General features: G+C 42.7%; 1 protein-coding gene across 5 annotated transcripts in view; it reads left to right on the top strand.

Moving 5' to 3' along the window:
* Positions 1 to 21,482, top strand: part of LOC120026392 (F-BAR domain only protein 2-like) — a 90,568-nt gene that overhangs the window by 22,881 nt on the left and 46,205 nt on the right. For all 5 annotated transcript variants that reach the window (XM_038971242.1, XM_038971243.1, XM_038971244.1 and 2 more), the window contains exons 2-7: positions 10,154 to 10,245; positions 15,972 to 16,046; positions 16,191 to 16,332; positions 17,168 to 17,320; positions 18,321 to 18,425; positions 19,999 to 20,097. In XM_038971242.1, the coding sequence (XP_038827170.1) occupies positions 10,154 to 10,245; positions 15,972 to 16,046; positions 16,191 to 16,332; positions 17,168 to 17,320; positions 18,321 to 18,425; positions 19,999 to 20,097 (666 nt within the window). The remainder of the gene's footprint in view (positions 1 to 10,153; positions 10,246 to 15,971; positions 16,047 to 16,190; positions 16,333 to 17,167; positions 17,321 to 18,320; positions 18,426 to 19,998; positions 20,098 to 21,482) is intronic.

Here is a 21,482-nt window from a genome sequence, read left to right on the forward strand (position 1 = left end):
TCCAGTCTTTTACGCTGCATATAAGTAGCATAAAAATAGCATTATGTTGTATTGTGGTATAAACATAGCATGTTGTATTGTTAGTAGTGAGCGATTAACCCCCCCATTTTGACTCCAAGTGATCTTGACTCAGAAGGTTGGTGACCACTGCTCTAGAGATATTAAATCCAGAACTATGTGGGACGCTGGGTTGAAGGGACTTTTCATTAAGCAAATATTCAACAGTTCAGCGCAGAAATGTGGTAATCAACTGTAATGACCATCAATTGCACCTGTTCTTTCCGGCTCCGACCACTAAGGTACAGCATAAGGCTCAGACAGAGACGGATACACTTTTATGCCCGCAATGTTAGGTTAGATACACTCAGACCGCATGAGAGAGCAATGTACACAACGATGAGAGGGATAGAGACAGTTTGTGAAAGTATGCCTTATCTACTTTAAAGAACTAGTAAAATGATTTCAGAAGACCGCCCTGTAGCATACTTAGGCAGGCTAGTCTAGCTAAATAGGATGAATAAACACTGCACAGTATGGGGAGCACAAAGATAACATTAGATTGGCTGGCTGGCTGGCTGCCACTGCCTGCTCAGAGATGAGGCGATGGCTTTAAGGAATGAAAAATAATAAAGTAATCAAATAAAAACTACGTAATGTACACAACTGAAATGTTTGGTAATTTCCTATTTTTCTCTTGATGTCTACCCAATGTGGACCTTACAGAGACAATGGAATATTTTCACTGTTTTTGGCTTTGTCATTTCGTTAAAAAAGCTCAAAGCTGAAATAATTTTTATATCACCTCCTAATGCATTTAATGTAAAACATTTTTTACCGAAATCGAAAACTTTATTATTTTGTGCTAAGGACTGACTTCAAAAAGCTCACCACTATGTATTGTGGTATAAAAGTAGCATGTTGTTGTATAAATAGGCCAATTGATTCTATTTGGGTAAATGAGCACATTCATTCAGATTCCCATGTAAAATAGCCTTTTAAGTGACTAAAATATCACAAAATTTTTGGGGGGTGATAGAAATCCTAAACATAAAAAAAACAAAAACTACCAGGAAGTTTGAAAAGTCTGGCTGAGTGGGCGGGGAGCTTATATTCATGAGCTCGCCTTGACTGACCGCTCTTTAAAAAGGTCTATGTCAAGAAACGTGGATGCAGTAAAGTCATCTCAAGCAAATTTGGTGATACACAAAGCAACTCAAACAGCAAGGAAATGGCATCAATGATGTTTTATACATCTCCCGTTTGGCATGTCTCCTGTGATGCGGTTCACAGCAGCACTGATGGATGTGTTGACATGACAACTGCGTCAGAGTTTTGAACGACACTTCCCCTCCCTTTTGTTCCATGCTGGCTGAAGTTCTAGCTAGTCAATAACTAGCTAACACCAGACACAGATGAAAGGGGAAACATATGTGTGTTTGCCATAGATAAATAGTGTAAACTTGTAATTATATTTGCTGACACCCTACAGTCAAATTTCAGCACCCGTCGAGTAGCTTTCTAACTATATAAACCACGCCCCTCTGCAAACAAGCCTTCTCAGATGTTGGTTACAAGGCGGTACTTATTTAAATTGGGTCAGATAATATGTTACCAATAATTTCTTAAAATCTGAGTTAGGGTGATGTCACCCTATTTCCTTTATAATCCCGCCTCCTGAATCCAAGTGTTTGACATGGGGGAAGGGACCAGTAACTTTTATGATCAAACTTGATCAATGCAGAAACAAGTCATTTAAATCATTATACAAACTTCTTGCCACTAACAGAATCTTTTATGCCCCATTTCTCTCTCACACACACACACACACACACACACACACACACACACACACACACACACACACACACACACACAGAGCTCGGTCACAGGTTCAGGAATGGTTAAATCACAACATTCACTTAGTCAGCCAATTAATAATACTCGTAGGAAAGGTTTTCATCTTTAGCTCACAATCTGTGGATACAAATGTATGTAAAACAGCACAGTTGAAATATGGCACCAAATGAGGGTGGTCTCTGGTGATTGGCTGAGGGGTGGGATTAAAGAGTTTATGGTCAGTCATGTATTATTGTTATGTGATTTCTTTATATAAAAGTATCATGTATGGAATATGTCAATTGTATACACAACCATTCCAAAGTTTGGGGTCACTTAGAAATTCCCTTGTTTTTGAAAGAAAAGCGTATTTTTTATCCAATAAAATAACATCAAATTGATCAGAAATACATTGTAGATGTTAATGTTGTGACTACTGTAGCTGGAAACGGCTGATTTTAAATAAAAAATATATATATTAAAAAAATTGAATATCTACAGAGGCCCATTATCAGCAACCATTACTCCTGTGTTCCAATGGCACGTTGTGTTAGCTAATCCAAGTTTATCATTTTAAAAGGCTAATTGATCATAGAAACCCTTTTGCAATTATGTTAGCACAGCTGAAAACTGTTGTGCTGATTTTAAAGAAGCAATAAAACTGGCCTTCTTTAGACTAGTTGAGTATCTGGAGCATCAGCATTTGCGGGTTCGATTACAGGCTCAAAATGGCTAGAAACAATTTAAACCTGTAATCAAACCCACTTTGGTCATCATACTTTGATCTGGTTTCAACCACATTTCATCAAAAACATGATTTTGACTGTTCATGACCTTTTAAATTATCGCTCGCTCTCTCTCCGGCTATCTATCTCTCCGGCACCCGCTCTCTCGACTCACTCTCTGCTTCCACTCTCGTTCTCTCTCTTAGCTCTCTCAGTTCTTGGGAAGCTTTGAGCTCTTTCAATTGGACATTGTGAGCATCTCTAGTCTCATTCCACAGAGGCATGGATTGATATGCGCGCCCAACCCCTCCACATGTTATCTCTCACTGGGGTGGAGGGCACTGCAGTCTTAAACAGGCCACTCACTGCCAGGCCAAGAGTAATGACTGACTGGTCTTGAATTTCACAATGTGTGGTTAGAATATGAATCACTTGGTCAATGAATCTCCAAAGGGGGCATTTCAAGTCAAGAGCCATGTGGCATTTCTAGTACCACTCACTTCTTTATAGTGTTCCTTTTTCAACTCTGAGTAGTGATATAACACAGCATGGTTGGTTTTCAGACTCAAAACCACGAAAGTTGTTGCCTTGTATAGAATGTGTCTCTCTGTTCTTCACAAGTTACTATGGGGCATTGTACTGGTGGGGTGGAAAAAGCCAAAACGCCCAGACCTGTTTCCTGCCTTTTTTGTTTTTTTATTTTGCTTTTGTATTGAATTTATTTTATATTGCTGCATTCCAAAAGCACAGAATATTAGCCCTTCCTGTTTGGAGTATTTTGTCTCACTCTCTGTCTCTTCCTCTGTCTCAGTTTCTCTCACTCTCCGTCTTTCACTCTCTGCAGCTTCCCTGGTATCTAGTTATTGCAGTCAGTGACAGGTCTGTGACAGCCATGGTCTATACAGTAGTTAGCAGACGGGACAGAATTTGCAGCTGTTAGCCTAGGATAGCCTATGTGATGAATGCTGTGTGAGTCATGTGCTTAAGTCACGCTATTGATTATAGCCACAGAGCTGAGGCATGGGCTGTGTCTGAAATAGCACCCTATTGCCTATAGTGCAATACTTTTTAGCAGAGCACTGTGCGGGCCCTGGTCAAAAGTAGTGCACTATATAGGGAATAGAGTGCCATTTGGTATTTTTAATTTCGACACAGTCTGGACTGTTTTAAATAACCACACTCTGTAACAGGAAGTCTATTCTATACCATTACTGTTCTGTCTGGCTGCAGGAAATGACTTTTCTGCTTTTCCTCTTTCTCTAATAATTTTTTCTTTGCCCTGCAAATATCTATCGTCATTTGCACCAGGCTGCAGGTTCGTTTGGCATGAGCCTCCCCTGACCCCTGACCTCTTGGATGAACCCATGTGTTAAATGAGCACAGTGGGGTGTGATGATGTTGTATGGTACCGATACAAATTGCTGACTGTGGAAGCGACCAGGAAGTGGCTGTGTGGCAGTCACGGGTTAGTTCAGTTGACATGGTGAACCACAGTGTCCTGCCAAGGTTTTGTCCCTTTATTCACCCCCTTGCTATTGTGTTTCAAAGCTAGTTTTGTAGGATGTGGCAGTCAGTCATTTGTACTGAAGTTATCATAGTACAGTAATACATTGATTGTTTAATAATACAGTAATAACTATTGATTGTGTTTCATAGCAAATAAATAACTATTGATTGTGTTTCATAGTACAGTAATAACTATTGATTGTGTAATTTATTCTAGAGATCGACCGATTATGATTTTTCAACGGCGATACCGATTTATTGGAAGGCCAAAAAAGCCGATACCGATTAATCAGCCAATTTATTTTTTTATTTTTATTTTTTACAATTTATTTGTAATAATGACAATTACAACAATACTGAATTAACACTTATTTTAACTTAATATAATCAATAAAATCAATTTAGCCTCAAATAAAATGAAACATGTTCAATTTGGTTTAAATAATGCAAAAACAAAGTGTTGGAGAAGAAAGTAAAAGTGCAATATGTGCCATGTAAAAAAGCTAACGTTTAAGTTCCTTGCTCAGAACATGAGAACATATGAAAGCTGGTGGTTCCTTTTAACAGGAGTCTTCAATATTCCCAAGTAAGAAGTTTTAGGTTGTAGTTTATTATAGGAATTATAGGACAATTTCTCTCTATACGATTTGTATTTCATATACCTTTGACTATTGGATGTTCTTATAGGCGCTATAGTTTTGCCAGTGTAACAGTATAGCTTCCGTCCCTCCTCCTCGCTCTTACCTGGGCTCGAACCAGGAACACATCGACAACAGCCACCCTCGAAGCAGCATTACCCATCACTCCACAAAAGCCGCAGCCCTTGCAGAGCAAGGGGAACAACTACTCCAAGTCTCAGAGCAAGTGACGTTTTAAACGCTATTAGCGCGCACCCCGCTAACTAGCTAGTCATTTCACATTGGTTACACCAGCCTAATCTCGGGAGTTGATAGGCTTGAGGTCATAAACAGCTCAATGCTTGAAGCACAGCGACGAGCTGCTGGCAAAACGCACGAAAGTGCTGTTTGAATGAATGCTTACGAGCCTGCTGGTGCCTACCATCGCTCAGTCAGACTGCTCTATCAAATCATAGACTTAATTATAACATAATAACACACAGAAATACGAGCCTTAGGTCATTAATATGGTCGAATCCGGAAACGATCATCTCGAAAACAAAACGTTTATTCTTTCAGTGAAATACGGAACCGTTCCGTAGTTTATCTAACGGGTGGCATCCATAAGTCTAAATATTCCTGTTACATTGCACAACCTTCAATGTTATGTCACAATTACGTAAAATTCTGGCAAATTAGGCGGCCCAAACTGTTGCATATACACTGACTCTGCGTGCAATGAACGCAAGAGAAGTGACACAATTTCACCTGGTTAATATTGCCTGCTAACCTGGATTTCTTTTAGCAAAATATGCAGGTTTAAAAATATATACTTCTGTGTATTGATTTTAAGAAAGGCATTGATGTTTATGGTTAGGTACAGTCGTGCAACGATTGTGCTTTTTTCGCAAATGCGCTTTTGTTAAATCATCCCCTGTTTGGCGAAGTTGGCTGTCTTTGTTAGGAAGAAATAGTCTTCACAGAGTTCGCAACGAGCCAGGTTAGCAGGCAATATTAACTAAATATGCAGGTTTAAAAATATATACTTGTGTATTGATTTTAAGAAAGGCATTGATGTTTATGGTTAGGTACACATTGGAGCAAGACAGTCCTTTTTCGCGAATACGCACCGCATCGATTATATGCAACGCAGGACACGCTAGATAAACTAGTAATATCATCAACCATGTGTAGTTAACTAGTGATTATGAGTGATTGATTGTTTTTTAAGTTTAATGCTAGCTAGCAACTTACCTTGGCTTCTTACTGCATTCGCGTAACAGGCAGTCTCCTCGTGGAGTGCAATGTAATCAGGTGGTTAGAGCGTTGGACTAGTTAAAAAAAATCTGTCATTCTGCCCCTGAACAAGGCAGTTAACCCACCATTCCTAGACCGTCATTGAAAATAAGAATGTGTTCTTAATTCTTCTCAATAGGGGTGCTGTTTGCACTTTGTAATAATTTCGTTCCCAAATTAAACTGCCTCGTACTCAATTCTTGCTCGTACAATATGCATATTATTATTACTATTGGATAGAAAACACTCTCTAGTTTCTAAAACCGTTTGAATTATATCTGTGAGTAAAACAGAACTCGAGTTGGAGCCTTTTTCCTATGTGGATGTGAGAATGCTGAATTCTGCAAGCTGTTCCCAGGTCAGTTTATTAATTTGCCTGTCTTCTATTGGTTGAGATGCACTGCATACGCCTTCCCCTGGATGTCAGCGAATAGTGAGATTTGAAATGGAGTCTTTAGGCAGATCTGAGGTTATAAATGGCTTGGGAACGAAGGGTCCGGTCTTTGTTCACTTCGCTCTGACGCAGGAAGGACCTTGGCATGTCGTACTAGAAAGCTCCGGTTATAGCTCTTAGATATATCCGGCTCTGTTTTTATTCGATATAGCTGTTAAAGACATCATAATGTTGTTATTTTAAACCGAGTTATATCAGTTTATGTCAGTATATTGCGATTTTCGGGTATTTATTTGTGTTGCGTTCTAGGGAGTTGGGGATGTCTGGCCCACATGGCTAATGTTTACTGCTAATTGCAACGTTGAAGACTACATTCTACAACCGAGCAACGATTCTTTTGGACAAAGGACAACTTTCCCAAGATTCTGATGGAAGCACATCAAAAAGTAAGAACTATTTATGCTGTTAATTTGTTGTTCTGTTGAAAAATGTAAAATGCATAATCCGCCATTAATTTCCGTGCGGTCTCGCTTTAACGCACGCTGTATGTCGTAGTAACGTTAATTTTAAAAATGTAACACAGCGATTGCATTAAGAACTAATGTATCTTTCATTTGCTGTCCAACCTGTATTTTTTAGTCAAGTTTATGATTAGTTATCGATTAGAATAGGTGCCTCTCCCAAGATTTCTCCCGACATTTTGTTGGCAGCTTGGCTACTTTTCTCATTGTATAACCACGATTTGTGCCGCTAAATATGCACATTTTCGAACAAACTCTATATGTATTGTGTAATATGATGTTATAGGACTGTCATCTGAAGAATTCTGAGCAGGTCAGTGAAAAAATTAATATATTTTGCTGGGTTATACGTTATCGCTATTTTTGGCTTGAATCAATGCTGTTGTGTGGTTTGCTATTGTAGTAAGCTAATATAATGCTATATTGTGTTTTCGCTGTAAAACACTTAAAAAATCTGAAATATTGGCTGGATTCACAAGATCTTTGTCTTTCATTTGCTGTACGCTGTGTATTTTTCAGAAATGTTTTATGATGAGTATTTAGGTAATTCACGTTGCTCTCTGTAGTTATTCTAGTTGCTTTGGTGAGAGTTGTGATGGTGGCTGCAATGGTAAACTATGATTTATACCTGAAATATGCACATTTTTCTAACAAAACATATGCTATACAATAAATATGTTATCAGACTGTCATCTGATGAAGTTGTTTCTTGGTTAGTGGCTATTTATATCTTTAATTTGGTCGAATTTGTGATAGCTACTGATGCAGTAAAAAAATGGTGGAGTAAAAAAAGTGGTATCTTTTGCTAACGTGGTTAGCTAATAGATTTACATATAGTGTCTTCCCTGTAAAACATTTTAAAAATCAGAAATGATGGCTGGATTCACAAGATGTGTATCTTTCATCTGGTGTCTTGGACTTGTGATTTAATGATATTTAGATGCTAGTATTTACTTGTGACGCTATGCTAGGCTATGCTAGTCAGCTTTTTTACTGATGGGGGTGCTCCCGGATCCGGGATTGGGAGGAATTAGAGGTTAACTGACTTGCCTAGTTTATTTATCCTTTATTTAACGTGTAAAAAAAAAACACACAAAAAAAAACGGCCAAATCGGTGTCCAAAAATACCGATTTCCGATTGTTATGAAAACTTGAAATCGGCCCTAATTAATCGGCCATGCCGATTTTTAATCGGTCGACTTCTAATTTATTCATGTGAGAGGAACATTTGGTCTTTGTTGGCATGTGATCTCTGTTATACAGGGCCACATGCTAAAGAGGAAGTCAAAGGTTGAGGAGTTGTGGAATTAGTTTCCTGAGTTTCCCTTGAGTAGGCCTGATAAACCAGGTTGGATCCAGGTCAGTTACTATGCACTTGCTCATTTCTTCCCCCTGTTGGACATACCTAGGCTCTGCCACAGGGCAGCCCTTTGCTGCTGGAGGAAGTAGCCTCTAGGTATCAGCATGCTTCAGTTGGGCTGGAACTCGGCTAGGCCAACCAAACCAGTGTGCTCGCATACACCCTTAAAATACCTTCGCTTGAAAAACGAGAATAGTACTGTTTGTCCATTTTGAGATGCTGTAGCCAGTATACATTTCCTCAAAATAATCAGAATTAATCAAATATAACTCAAGAAATCTGTCGTTAATTTTGGCGTTTTTACAGATGAGATCTTAGGCGTGCAATTTTACATCTAAGATTTAGTGCAGTATTTCTCAATGAAAAAAATGTGCATGAAAACAAATCTTCTCTCTTTTGAATGACAACAAAGACTTTATTGATGAATCCCTATTGTTGACCAATCACTGACGAAGGGGCGTAGGCTTGTGTGCCCGAACAGCCCAAGTCCAAAACGAACAAAAACTTCACAAAATGTCATCATAATATATGCACAACTCTTCTGAACTGTTTCTGGTGGGAAGCATGCGGACGCCTAAACTGATCTTAGGTCAGTTTTGTGTTTGACCTCATAATCCGTAGGAGTCAGATCAGTGCACTGTAAGGTATTCCTCAAACGACCTTTGAACTTCCTTAACGCATAGCCTACGATTCAAACAGAGAGCCTGAGATCAGGAAAGCGAGTCTGAGTACCAGTCTGTTTAGCTATCATTCCACTCCTGTCATGTTAAACAACTTTGGCATGACAAGGAGTACAAGGAGTGCTAAAGAGACTGGTACCCGGGCTACAGAAAAGCTGCTGTTTGTATTGTGGTTTGGTAAAGTTTGTTGTGTATTTTGGCTCTGTGAAGTTTGTTGTAAATTTTGGATCAGTGAAATTTGTCCTGTATGTTGTCTCAGTGAAGTTAATATTTCTAAGGAAGGAGGTGAAGAGTAACAATCTAGTCTCAGTTCCTATAGAACTAGGACAAGGAGGGATGTGGAACTCAACTCGAGATAAGCTCAACAGTTGAAGAGAAGCAACCTCTGGGAAGGGGCCAGAGGATTTGGGCAGGCTTGACAATACCAGTAATAGGAACAGACTGAGTTCCTGCCTAGCAACAGAGAACAAATGTTTATCTTAGACATGCAAGGAGGTGACTGCCTAGTCAGAAGGTATAAATATGTGCTTGTATGTTGTGCTTGCAGCTGAGGCACCCAGTGGGTTGAATAAACTTGATTTGAGGTTTTTACTTAGGTTCTGAACAAACAAACACTAGCCAAACTTCAGACAGTTTTACACATGTCCACGGCATATGAATTATTGAGTGGTGGGTGGTGTATGCATTTTTAAACCCACTTTTGCAACTGGACACCAATCCAGAGTAGTGATGGTTACTGATACACACACAGAATAGTGGTCTATAGTCAGTACTGTCACAATCTACACAGTCATTGACTGTTGAAGACCCATCTTCAACCTGCTCCATCAACGTTATTCAGGACATACTGAGTGTATAGGGATTGTAGAACTGTTCCAGGGAGCATAGAACCATATAGAGACCGTTGGAACCTTTTTAGGGAGCATAAAACCGCATAGGGACCACATTTTAGAGAGCATAGAACCGTACATGGATTGTTAGAACCATTGTAGGGACCATATAAACGTATAGGGAGCATAGTAGAACCTAAACACTATGGCCAGGATGACTATGGTGGACCAGTCAAGGCTGCTGGCGATACAGCCATGCAGACCTTGAGGAGGCTCATAGTGGAGAAGGCCAGGGCAGTAAAGAATGGAGGAAATATTATTTAATCCTCGACTGGTTTTTCAGTTGACTAGGTTAATCATCTCTTTTTTTTATTATTCCCCCTCTCAGGGCGAAAAAAACAATGGATTTGATGTTCTCTACCACAACATGAAGCATGGTCAAATCTCCTCCAAGGAACTTACGGAGTTCATCAGAGAAAGGTAAGTTGTTGGTAGCCTGGATCTGTTTGTGCTGTGTCATGTGCTAACTATTATGTTTAACCAGGCTATGCCATTTGGCGCTTCCTTAGTTAAACCTCCACTCACCCTTGTTTTTGAGGGTTCCGTTTAACCCAATGCTGTTCTCATCATAGAGGTGAATTCGAGACTTACTTTAAAAGTTACTCAACACAATTTTTCTAGTTAACCTAAAAGTTGACCGTCCAAGAAGTTAAAGGTCATGCACAGTCAAATTGGGTCACGTGTGGAGGATGCCAGCTGATGGTACAATCGATAAAGTGATACATGCTGGCTCATTGGTAAAGCCCAATGTGAAAATGCCTTGCTTCCCCTTGTGTCCAAATAATGAGTTCAGGGGGAGCATCCTATTGTCGAATGAGCCCCATCACCTGTCCATAAATGTGCATACACTAGGGCTGGGCAGTATCCAGATTTTCATATTGTCATAACGTCCTTCTCCCATCCCGGGATTTATAGTATTACCGGCTTAGTACACAAGGGGGGCCAAACAAATCCTGACTAGTGTCCCGGCCGCTTAAAAACATCCCAGCATGGTGCTGCCACCACCACACTTCACCGTAGGGATGGTATTGGCCAGGTGATGACCAGTGCCTAGTTTCCTCCAGACTTGACATTCAGGCCAAAGAGTTCAATCTTGGTTTCATCAGACCAGAGAATCTTGTTTCTCATGGTCTGAGAATACTTTAGCTGCCTTTTGGCAAACTCCAAGCGGGCTGTCATGTGCCTTTTACTGAGGAGTGGCTTCCGTCTGGCCACTCTACCAATCAGACCTTTATGGTAGAGTACTGCAGAGATGGTTGTCCTTCTGGAAGATTCTCCCATCTTCACAGAGGAACTCTGGAACTCTGTCAGAGTGACCGTCGGGTTGTTGGTCACCTCCCTGACCAAGGCCCTTCTCCCCCGATTGCTCAGTTTGGCCGAGCGGCCAGCTCTAGGAAGAGTCTTGGTGGTTCCAGACTTCCATTTAGGAATGATGGAGCTCACTGTGTTCTTGGGGACTTCAATGCTGCATAAATGTTTTGGTAACCTTTGACACAATCCTGTCTTCGGAGCTCTATGGAGAATTTCTTCAACCTTATGGCTTGGTTTTTGCTCTGACATACACTGTCAACTGTGGGAACTCATGTAGACAGGTGTGTGCCTTTCCAAATCATGTCCAATCAATTGAATTTACCACAGGCGGTCTCCAATCAAGTTGTAGAAACATCTGAAGGATGATCAATGGAAACAGGATGCACCTGAGCTCAATGTCTAGTCTCATAGCAAAGGGTCTGATTACTTATGTAAGTAAGGTATTTCTGTTTATTTTTAATACATTTGCAAACATTTCTAAACTTTTTTTGCTTTGTCTTTATGGGGTTTTGAATGTAGATTGAGGCATTTTTTTCAATTTTATTTATCAATTTTAGAGTAAGGCTGAAATGTAACTAATGTGGAAAAAGTGAAGGTCTGTCTGAATACTTTCCAAATGCACTCCACAGTATAATGGGAATCCTTATTTGCCTATCAATCAATGGTCTCCTACGGCATAGGGGTTGGCTCACTGTCTTCCATGCCGATAAGTGTTGTCAATTTAGTCACTTTGTCGCTATTTTAAGAACGTTTTCAGACCGCTCCAGCGACTTTTATTGTTAAGTCTAGTGACAAATTCTACTTTTCAGGTTCCCTTTGGGGAGTTTTGCCACGTAAAGTTTCTGTGGTTTTAATTGCATTTTGCAACTTTTCCCACTCAATTCTGCTGCAAATGAGAGTGGGAGTGGGAGAAGTCACAGCAACGGTGCCCACACAGGCAGAGAAGCACAAGGGGAGGGGTGTGAGGCGGAATAGGGGGAGAAAATGCTAAATATCTCTGTGTTATATGTTTGAGGATACAGTATCTGTTCTATAACTGATTGATTGATCTGTTTTGCTATATAACTTAGCAAGCTAGTTACAGTAGCACTCACAGCTAGAATTGAAGATAGCTAGGCTAAGCTAACTAGCACTCCCAGCACAACCAGATTTGAAGACAGGAAGGCTACATCCAGACATAGTATGTGCTTATCAAATCACCAGTTGGCAACCCATCCCTTATGGGATTAATTAACACTTAAACAAACATTATAATAATTCACTGTGATAATTGAGTGTTAAAATTCTGAATCATGAAATTTGATCCATTTGTCGATCTCTTTTTTAAATGTATTTTTTAACCTTTATTTAACTAGGCAAGTCAGTTAAGAACAAATTCTTATTTACAATGACTGCCTACCAAGAGATAAAAGGCCTCCTGCGGGTACAGGGGCTCTCCAGCCGTAGACCGGGAATCGGGTTCATGCTGAATGGCCAACAAGTAAACACAGGAGTATGTGACGGGGCAATTATGAGCGTGTCAATCTGAACTCATTATAATATTGTTTTTCACTCTGGTTGCACATTTAACATGCTGATAGAAATGAGGTAAAACTGATGAGTTTACATGCATTTAAAGTCCCTGGCCACTAGGATCGCCGCCTCTGGATGAGCGTTTTCCTGTTTGCTTATGGCCGTATACAGCTCATTGAGTGAGGTCTTAGTGCCAGCATCGGTCTGCGGTGGTACAAAAAATATAGATAAACTCTCTTCGTAAATAGTGCAGTCTACAGCTTATCATGAGATACTCTACCTCTGGTGAGAAAAACCTTGAGACTTCCTTAGATTTCGTGCACCAGCTGTTTACAAATATGCATATGCCACCGCCCTTTGTCTTACCAGAGGCCACTATTCTATCCTGCCGAAAAATCATAAAACCAGCCAGCTGTATGTTAATCATGTCGTTGTTCAGCCACGACTCATAGAAACATAAGATACCATTTTTAAATGTCCCGTTGGTAGGATATACGTGCTCGTAGTTCATCTATTTTATTATCGAATTATTGTACTTTGGCTAATAGGACCGTTGGTAAAAGTAGATTACCCACTCGGTGACGGATCCATACAAGGCACCCGGAAACTCGTCCACGATATCGCTGTGTTTTCCTCCTGCGAATGACGGGGATGAGGGCCTTGTCGGGTGTCTGGAGTAAATCCTTCCCGTCCGACTCGTTGAAGAAGAATTCCTCCAGTACGGGGTGAGTAATCACTGCCCTGCTATCAAGAAGCAATTTTTGGTCATAAGACACAGTGGGAGAAACATTATATACAAAATAAGTTACAAATAACGCAAAAAAAAACATGCACAATTGGTAATGGGATTGTAAAACGGCAGCCATCTCCTTCGGCGCAATTAGTATACCAGGAGCAAACAGTTTGATTAATCCAACCTAAGGAAATCCAGTCCTCTTTCAGCTCTCCTTAACAGAGAGAATTAGCTGTGGAAGGATCATGTGGTGTAGCCTGCTCTCCCAGGCTTAGGCCTGATTAGGCCACCTGCACACCTGAACACTCCATAGACTGTAAAGCACTCTGGCAGTGGACTGCATACCTGTAGCCTCTCAGCCATAATAAGGTGCTTAATCATACCTCCTTTAGAATTCCTCTCACGCCTTGATGTCTTTCATTGCGGTCTATTTTTATAACCTCGTCTGCTCAAGGTCTCCTGTTGGAATTCAGGATGGGCTGGCCCACACAAAAATGTGCTCATCACTCAAACAGACACTGCATTTACCACACTATGTTTTGCCACAGACTGTAAATATTAGGTTACCACACAAACAGTAACGTTTCCACAGTTTGCTTTGACACTGTGGGTAAGGAAGCTCCTGTTAGTGGAGGCGTAGACTTGTCCAATACCGTCTTTTTTCCAGTCTGTGGTGTAGATGGGTCACAGGTAGCTTACTAGCCTACATCTCAGGGTTAGGCCTATATCGTTACTGTTCGGTGTAACTGAGACTCAACTTGCACACCTACCTACCCATCAGTGGCGCAGCGGTCTAAGGCACTGCATCTCAGTGCTACAGGCGTCACTACAGACCTGGTTCGATTCCAGGCTGTATCACAACAGGCCGTGATTGGGAGTCCCATAGGGCAGCGCACCATTGGCCCAGCGTCGTCCGGGTTAGGTTTGGCCGGGGTAGGCCGTAATTGTAATTAATAATTTGTTCTTAACTAACTTGCCTAGTTAAATAAATGTTAAATAAAAAAATTAAAAATCTGAATCAGTGTTCCCATGGTTTTCTGTGTTCCTTTTGAGGAAGTCTCTCATATCTCAAACGCTGCATTGTGGCTCCCTCTGGTGGCCAGAAACAGACCATGCACCTACAGTACTGTTACCATGTGTAAAGTTTTATATAGGCCTACTATAACACACAGACAATATTCGTCCTGCAGGCAGTTGTTCACTAGCATCTATATAAGTCAAATAGAAATTGATTTGAGAGACGTTTTGTCTGTAACATTGATTCTGTGAGTGTTTTGAGTGTGGAGCGGTGCAGGCAGATCTGTGTTAGTTAGGAGGGGAGAGCTGTCTTTGCCCAGAGTGTATTTACACACTTGGAGTGCTTTTACTCTCTGGAGTTATGGCATTGTGTGTGTGTGTTTGTGAATGAGTTCAGAGGGAGAAGCCTATTGGCCGAATGAGCCACGTCACCTGTTCATAAATGTGCATATACCAATGGGAATCCTTCTTTGCCTTGAGTTGTGGTTTTGGGAACTGGACGATGTAATTTTCCTGTGATGTTACAAATGATGATGGCAATAAGGATGACAAACCATGGTAACCTGCCATGGTAACCTGCCAAGAAGAACTTATACAAACCTTTGGTAGAGTTCCACTGCATCTACACTGATATCAGTTAGTAAAGTGAGATCGAAGCCATGTGTACATGTAAGTTACACTGATATCAGTTAGTAAAGTGAGATCGAAGCCATGTGTACATGTAAGTTACACTGATATCAGTTAGTAAAGTGAGATCGAAGCCACGTGTACATGTAAGTTACACTGATATCAGTTAGTAAAGTGAGATCGAAGCCATGTGTACATGTAAGTTACACTGATATCAGTTAGTAAAGTGAGATCGAAGCCATGTGTACATGTAAGTTACACTGATATCAGTTAGTAAAGTGAGATCGTGTGCGTGCGTTCTGTATTTGCGTGCGTGCCTCTCTGTGAGTGTGTGTGCTTGCCCCTGATTGTCCCTGCCTGACCCTCCTGTGGTGACCTGACTGCAGTGGGAGGCTAAGTAAATCACATATGCATTATTCAGGCCTCCACTAAAACAATGTTTTAAGGTTTTACTTCTGTCACTTCCATGCAGGAGAACGGGGGGATGACGAGGGAGAGAAGGAGGGGAGGGATGCTATCTCTTCTCTGTGCTTCGACGTTACACTAAATGGGAGACCGTGATGAACAGAGCTCTCCACTTGGTTGGGCTTTGCTTTGACTAATACTCAAACTGACTAACATTCAAACGTTTATGTTCCAAGGGTTTGTGAGTGTTCAGTGGGTGTGGAGTTGTCTTGTGCTTTGACTTACATGTATAATACTTGTTGTAATCACTCAATGGAACTCCTTCCAACCGGTAGAGGATTTGAGGGTTTTAGTGCTGTGTTGAGGGATTTATTATGGTTGAACTGATTCACTAGAGGACAGTTGAATCACAAATGTCCCTAGTCAAAGTAGTGCGCTATATAGAGAATAGGGTGTCATTTGGAACGCATACTGAGTGAGGTTACTGATTCAGTAGGTAAAAATGATTAAGGTAATGACGTTCTGTGCTTTGACCCTTTAGGGCTACCATAGAAGAGGTCTATGCCAGGTCAATGACCAAACTTGCCAAGTCAGCTGGCAACTTCTCTCAGCTCGGGTAAGACACACACACACGCTCGTGCGTCAGGTGAAGAGAGATAAGTTTGTGTCCCATATCAACCCTCCCTATTTAATGATAAGACCAGTCTTCACAGAATGAATGATCTGCTGATCTCCAGTTAATAAAGTCTGTGTGCTGCAGGACGTTTGCCCCGGTGTGGGATGTGTTTAAGACGTCCACAGAGAAGCTGGCTAGCTGCCACCTGGAGCTGGTGAGGAAGCTACAGGAGCTTATCAAAGACGTGCAGAAGTACGTGGATGACCAGGCCAAGGCCCACAAAAAGGTGCGGTACGGAGAACCAAACACGACACCACACATCACATTGTTTCCTTATAACAAACCCAGACCCACAAACAGCTCGGCAGGCAGAATCACACAACACGCCACTTTGTTTCTTTAGGCATTACATTTGACATTGGAGTCATTTAGCAGACCCTCTTATCCAGAGCGACTTACAAGAGCAATTAGGGTTAAGTACCTCGATTTTTCACCGTCAGCTCGGGGATTCGAACCAGCGTCATTTCGGTTACTGGCCAAACACTCTTAACCACTAGGTTACCTGCTGCATCAAGTAGTCTGTCCTTGCTGGTGTCTGTGCTCTGCCTGTGTAGGCTGCTGCTGGTGATAACCTATATTTACCCTCTGGAGATGAATAAAGTTGACTTCTTTCAGTCACTGCTATGGGGAAGAGTTTCTGTAGAGTGATTGTACTGATGGATTCTGGAGAGAATGTGTGTGTTCTCTATCCTGCCTGGAGTAACCAGCGGAGCGTCACCTCCTATGGCATGTATGTGTCAGCAGGTCTAACTAACCAAGCACTGCCTGTGAATTAGCAGAGTTGGGTTTGAGCTTTCAGCATAACAAAAAAGGCTTTCACACAACACTGTCCCTTCTCACTCACACACAGACACAGACACAGACACAGACACAGACACAGACACAGACACAGACACACACACACACACAGAATGTCAAGTTGCCGTTTTAGCTAAGCTACTTTCTACCATTATAATGATCTTTGCTTCCATTTAGTGGTTTCAATCATGGGCTTTTCATACAAGGACACTAAAATGAATGTGTTTGTTTAAATGGTTGCTGTCTTCCTCTGTCCTACTCAGACCAAGGAGGAGGTTGCGTCCACACTGGAGTCAGTCCAGACCATCCAGACCACCGGTGTAGCCTTACAGAAGTCCAAGGAGAACTACAACTCCAAAACTGTGGAGCAGGAGAGACTCCGCAAGGAGGGAGCAACACAGAGAGATGTGGACAAGGTACTGTACACTAGACTAAACTACACTAGGAGAGAGCAACACAGAGAGATGTGGACAAGGTACTGTACACTAGACTAAACTACACTAGGAGAGAGCAACACAGAGAGATGTGGACAAGGTACTGTACACTAGACTAAACTACACTAGGAGAGAGCAACACAGAGAGATGTGGACAAGGTACTGTACACTAGACTAAACTACACTAGGAGAGAGCAACACAGAGAGATGTGGACAAGGTACTGTACACTAGACTAAACTACACTAGGAGAGAGCAACACAGAGAGATGTGGACAAGGTACTGTACACTAGACTAAACTACACTAGGAGAGAGCAACACAGAGAGATGTGGACAAGGTACTGTACACTAGACTAAACTACACTAGGAGAGAGCAACACAGAGAGATGTGGACAAGGTACTGTACACTAGACTAAACTACACTAGGAGGGAGCAACACAGAGAGATGTGGACAAGGTACTGTACACTAGACTAAACTACACTAGGAGAGAGCAACACAGAGAGATGTGGACAAGGTACTGTACACTAGACTAAACTACACTAGGAGGGAGCAACACAGAGAGATGTGGACAAGGTACTGTACACTAGACTAAACTACACTAGGAGAGAACTACACTAGGAGAGAGCAACACAGAGAGATGTGGACAAGGTACTGTACACTAGACTAAACTACACTAGGAGGGAGCAACACAGAGAGATGTGAGGTGGGAGATCACAGGTACAGCTGTAGATGACCTATCACTATCCCGTTCTCTGTATCTCCATATCTTACCACCCATATCACCTGTCTGGCATTACGTAGATGAGTAGTAGTACTTCATGCCAGAATAAATGTATATTTTTGCCTCAATCTGTTTCTGAATCACATGGGTGTCTCTGCTCTGGTGAGATCTGGTGCTCCATAGAGGACTGTGTGACTGAGGCTGATGGTGACATGTGAAAACAGATGGACATTTTCCTGTTGTCTGTCTCTGATCTCTGCAGGCTGGAGTGAAGGCCAAGAAAGCCACGGAAACCTACAAGGGCTTTGTGGAAAAATACGCCACAGCCAAGTCCGAGTTTGAACAGAAGATGGCTGAAACTGCACAGGTGTGGGTTTGTGTGTTGGTATTCCATCCACTTTCTAGTACCACAGGACAATATATTTGTGTGGGTTTCTTGTTTTTGTGTGTGGTGTACTGTACTCTAGCTTTGTGTGCATGTTTTAAGGCCCTTGCTCTTGGGTGTGCGTGTGTGTGTTTACCGCTCAGTATTCCATGCTGTGTGTGTTCTGTGCTCGGCATCGTCTCAGCTTGTGTTATTTCCTCACCAACGGAATCATTGTGGAAAACTCTGATTGGAACCATCTGAACGACTGATTAGATAAACTCTAAATTGAAATCAGACAACAGAATTTGACCCTTGGTATCCTGCAGTGTAGCGAGCCACACGGACAAACTGGTTTGAGTTAGGGCAGCTTTCTGTTCTCCCCCAGAGACAACAGCAGTCTATGGCTCCTCTCAAATTCAGCATATGTGAACATGAGTTCTAAACATGGCACGGGTGCACATGTCTTCTGTGAAATCACTTGTGTGTTTCGAGTTTGTGTATAGGCCTGCCGGTTGGCCTGCCGGTTGGCCTGCCGGTTGGCCTGCCGGTTGGCCTGCCGGTTGGCCTGCCGGTTGGCCTGCCGGTTGGCCTGACTGTAAGCTGATGTGAATGTTGAGGTTTACGCAATTGTGCTCGCCTGTGAATGTACTCTGTGTGTCTCATGTGTTTGAGTGTGTACACTAGCTGTGGTAGTGTGTACACTAGCTGTGGTAGTGTGTACACTAGCTGTGGTAGTGTGTACACTAGCTGTGGTAGTGTTTGTTGGAGCAATCATGGATGTTTGTGTGTAAGAGATTGCCTATATCCTTGTTTATGAGCCTGTGAGTGTGTGTGTGTTTGTGTTTATGCAGTCAGGCACACTCCTCTTCCTCTCTATCCACGCTGGGATTTTCCAGCTTGTGATTATTTATAGTCCTTCTCCTCGGTTTACCCCAAACTCTCCCCAGCCAAGGCCAGCCCTGGATGGGAGTAAACGCCATCGTTTAGAGCCCACACACACACACACACACACACACACACACACACACACACACACACACACACACACACACAGACCGCTCCAGAGCCCAGAGATGAGCCCTGCTCTGTGTATCTCATGGCTGGCCCACCCTGGATAATTAGCACCTTGTGCTGCAGTGGGATCTGTGTGTTGGTGTGCCTTCGTTTCTAGACCACCCAAATAGAGACGACACACACAGGAAGGAAGTGGTTAGGGCACAAAGGAGAAGTGTTTCTTTTTTAGGGAAATGTATACATGTGTTTTTCTCTTTCCGCCCAGTGTTTCTCCTACAGCGGACACGGTGCACATGTTCTGTTGTACACATTGGACTCTCTGAAATCCTTCCCCATGATAGAGCCCAGAGGTTTCCTGACCTGGCCTGACCAGAAACTCTTTGTCCTGGTTCAATAGATGACAGCTTATGTCCAGAGTTGTTCCTGATCAGGTCAGGGAAAACTCCAGGTCCGAAGTCTTCTACTGGCATATTTGTTTTGCTCTGGCTTAGTGTGTCCTCAGGGGAAATGGATAATGTGCTGCATATGTACTCCTGTATGTTTTCTCTCTGTGTTCCAGAAGTTTCAGGACATCGAGGAGAGCCACATCGTCCACATGAAGGATATCATTCAGTCATACACACAGTCTGTTGACGAGACGCACGTTCAGATCGGAGAGGTGAGTCGGCACACACACACTGCACGAATGCACACGCAGACGCTCACACACACACACACACACACACTGCACGAATGCACACGCAGACGCACACACACACACACACACACTGCACGAATGCACACGCAGACGCTCACACACACACACACACACACACTGCACGAATGCACACGCAGACGCTCACACACACACACACACACACACTGCACGAATGCACACGCAGACGCTCACACACACACACACACACTGCACGAATGCACACGCAGACGCTCACACACACACACACACACTGCACGAATGCACACGCAGACGCTCACACACACACTGCACGAATGCACACGCAGACGCTCACACACACACACACACACACACTGCACGAATGCACACGCAGACGCTCACACACACACACACACACACACTGCACGAATGCACACGCAGACGCTCACACACACACACACACTGCACGAATGCACACGCAGACGCTCACACACACACACACACACACACACACACACTGCACGAATGCACACGCAGACGCTCACACACACACACACACACACACACACACTGCACGAATGCACACGCAGACGCTCACACACACACACACACACACACACTGCACGAATGCACACGCAGACGCTCACACACACACACACACACACTGCACGAATGCACACGCAGACGCTCACACACACACACACACACTGCACGAATGCACACGCCGACGCTCACACACACACACACACTGCACGAATGCACACGCAGACGCTCACACACACACACACACACACACACACGCACACACACTGCACGAATGCACACGCAGACGCTCACACACACACACACTGCACGAATGCACACGCAGACGCTCACACACACACACACTGCACGAATGCACACGCAGACGCTCACACACACACTGCACGAATGCACACGCAGACGCTCACACACACACACACACACACACTGCACGAATGCACACGCAGACGCTCACACACACACACACACACACACTGCACGAATGCACACGCAGACGCTCACACACACACACACACATTCCTGTGGGTGGGGAGGGGCGTGTATCCTGTCCCAGTGCTCAGTGGGTTCACTGTGTGATGAATTAGTGTAGTCTTTGATCACTCTAATAGTTTCACTGAGAACCAGGAAGCTTTCCATTCAGCCGTTTATAGCAACCAATTAAAAACTGATCAAAACTCCCTCTCGACCAATCGAAAACACCTTCAGCATACAATTAGAGGCACAGCATGCCAACTGACTAGGCATCTCGCTCTGTGTGGATATGTTATTGGACTTTACTGTGTTACAATGTTCATCTTTCCACCTCCATTATATTATCACAATTTTTTTACATCTTCAGTATATAT

Source organism: Salvelinus namaycush, chromosome 31 (genome assembly GCF_016432855.1).
Source record: "Salvelinus namaycush isolate Seneca chromosome 31, SaNama_1.0, whole genome shotgun sequence".
In the NCBI taxonomy this organism is placed as follows: domain Eukaryota; kingdom Metazoa; phylum Chordata; class Actinopteri; order Salmoniformes; family Salmonidae; genus Salvelinus; species Salvelinus namaycush.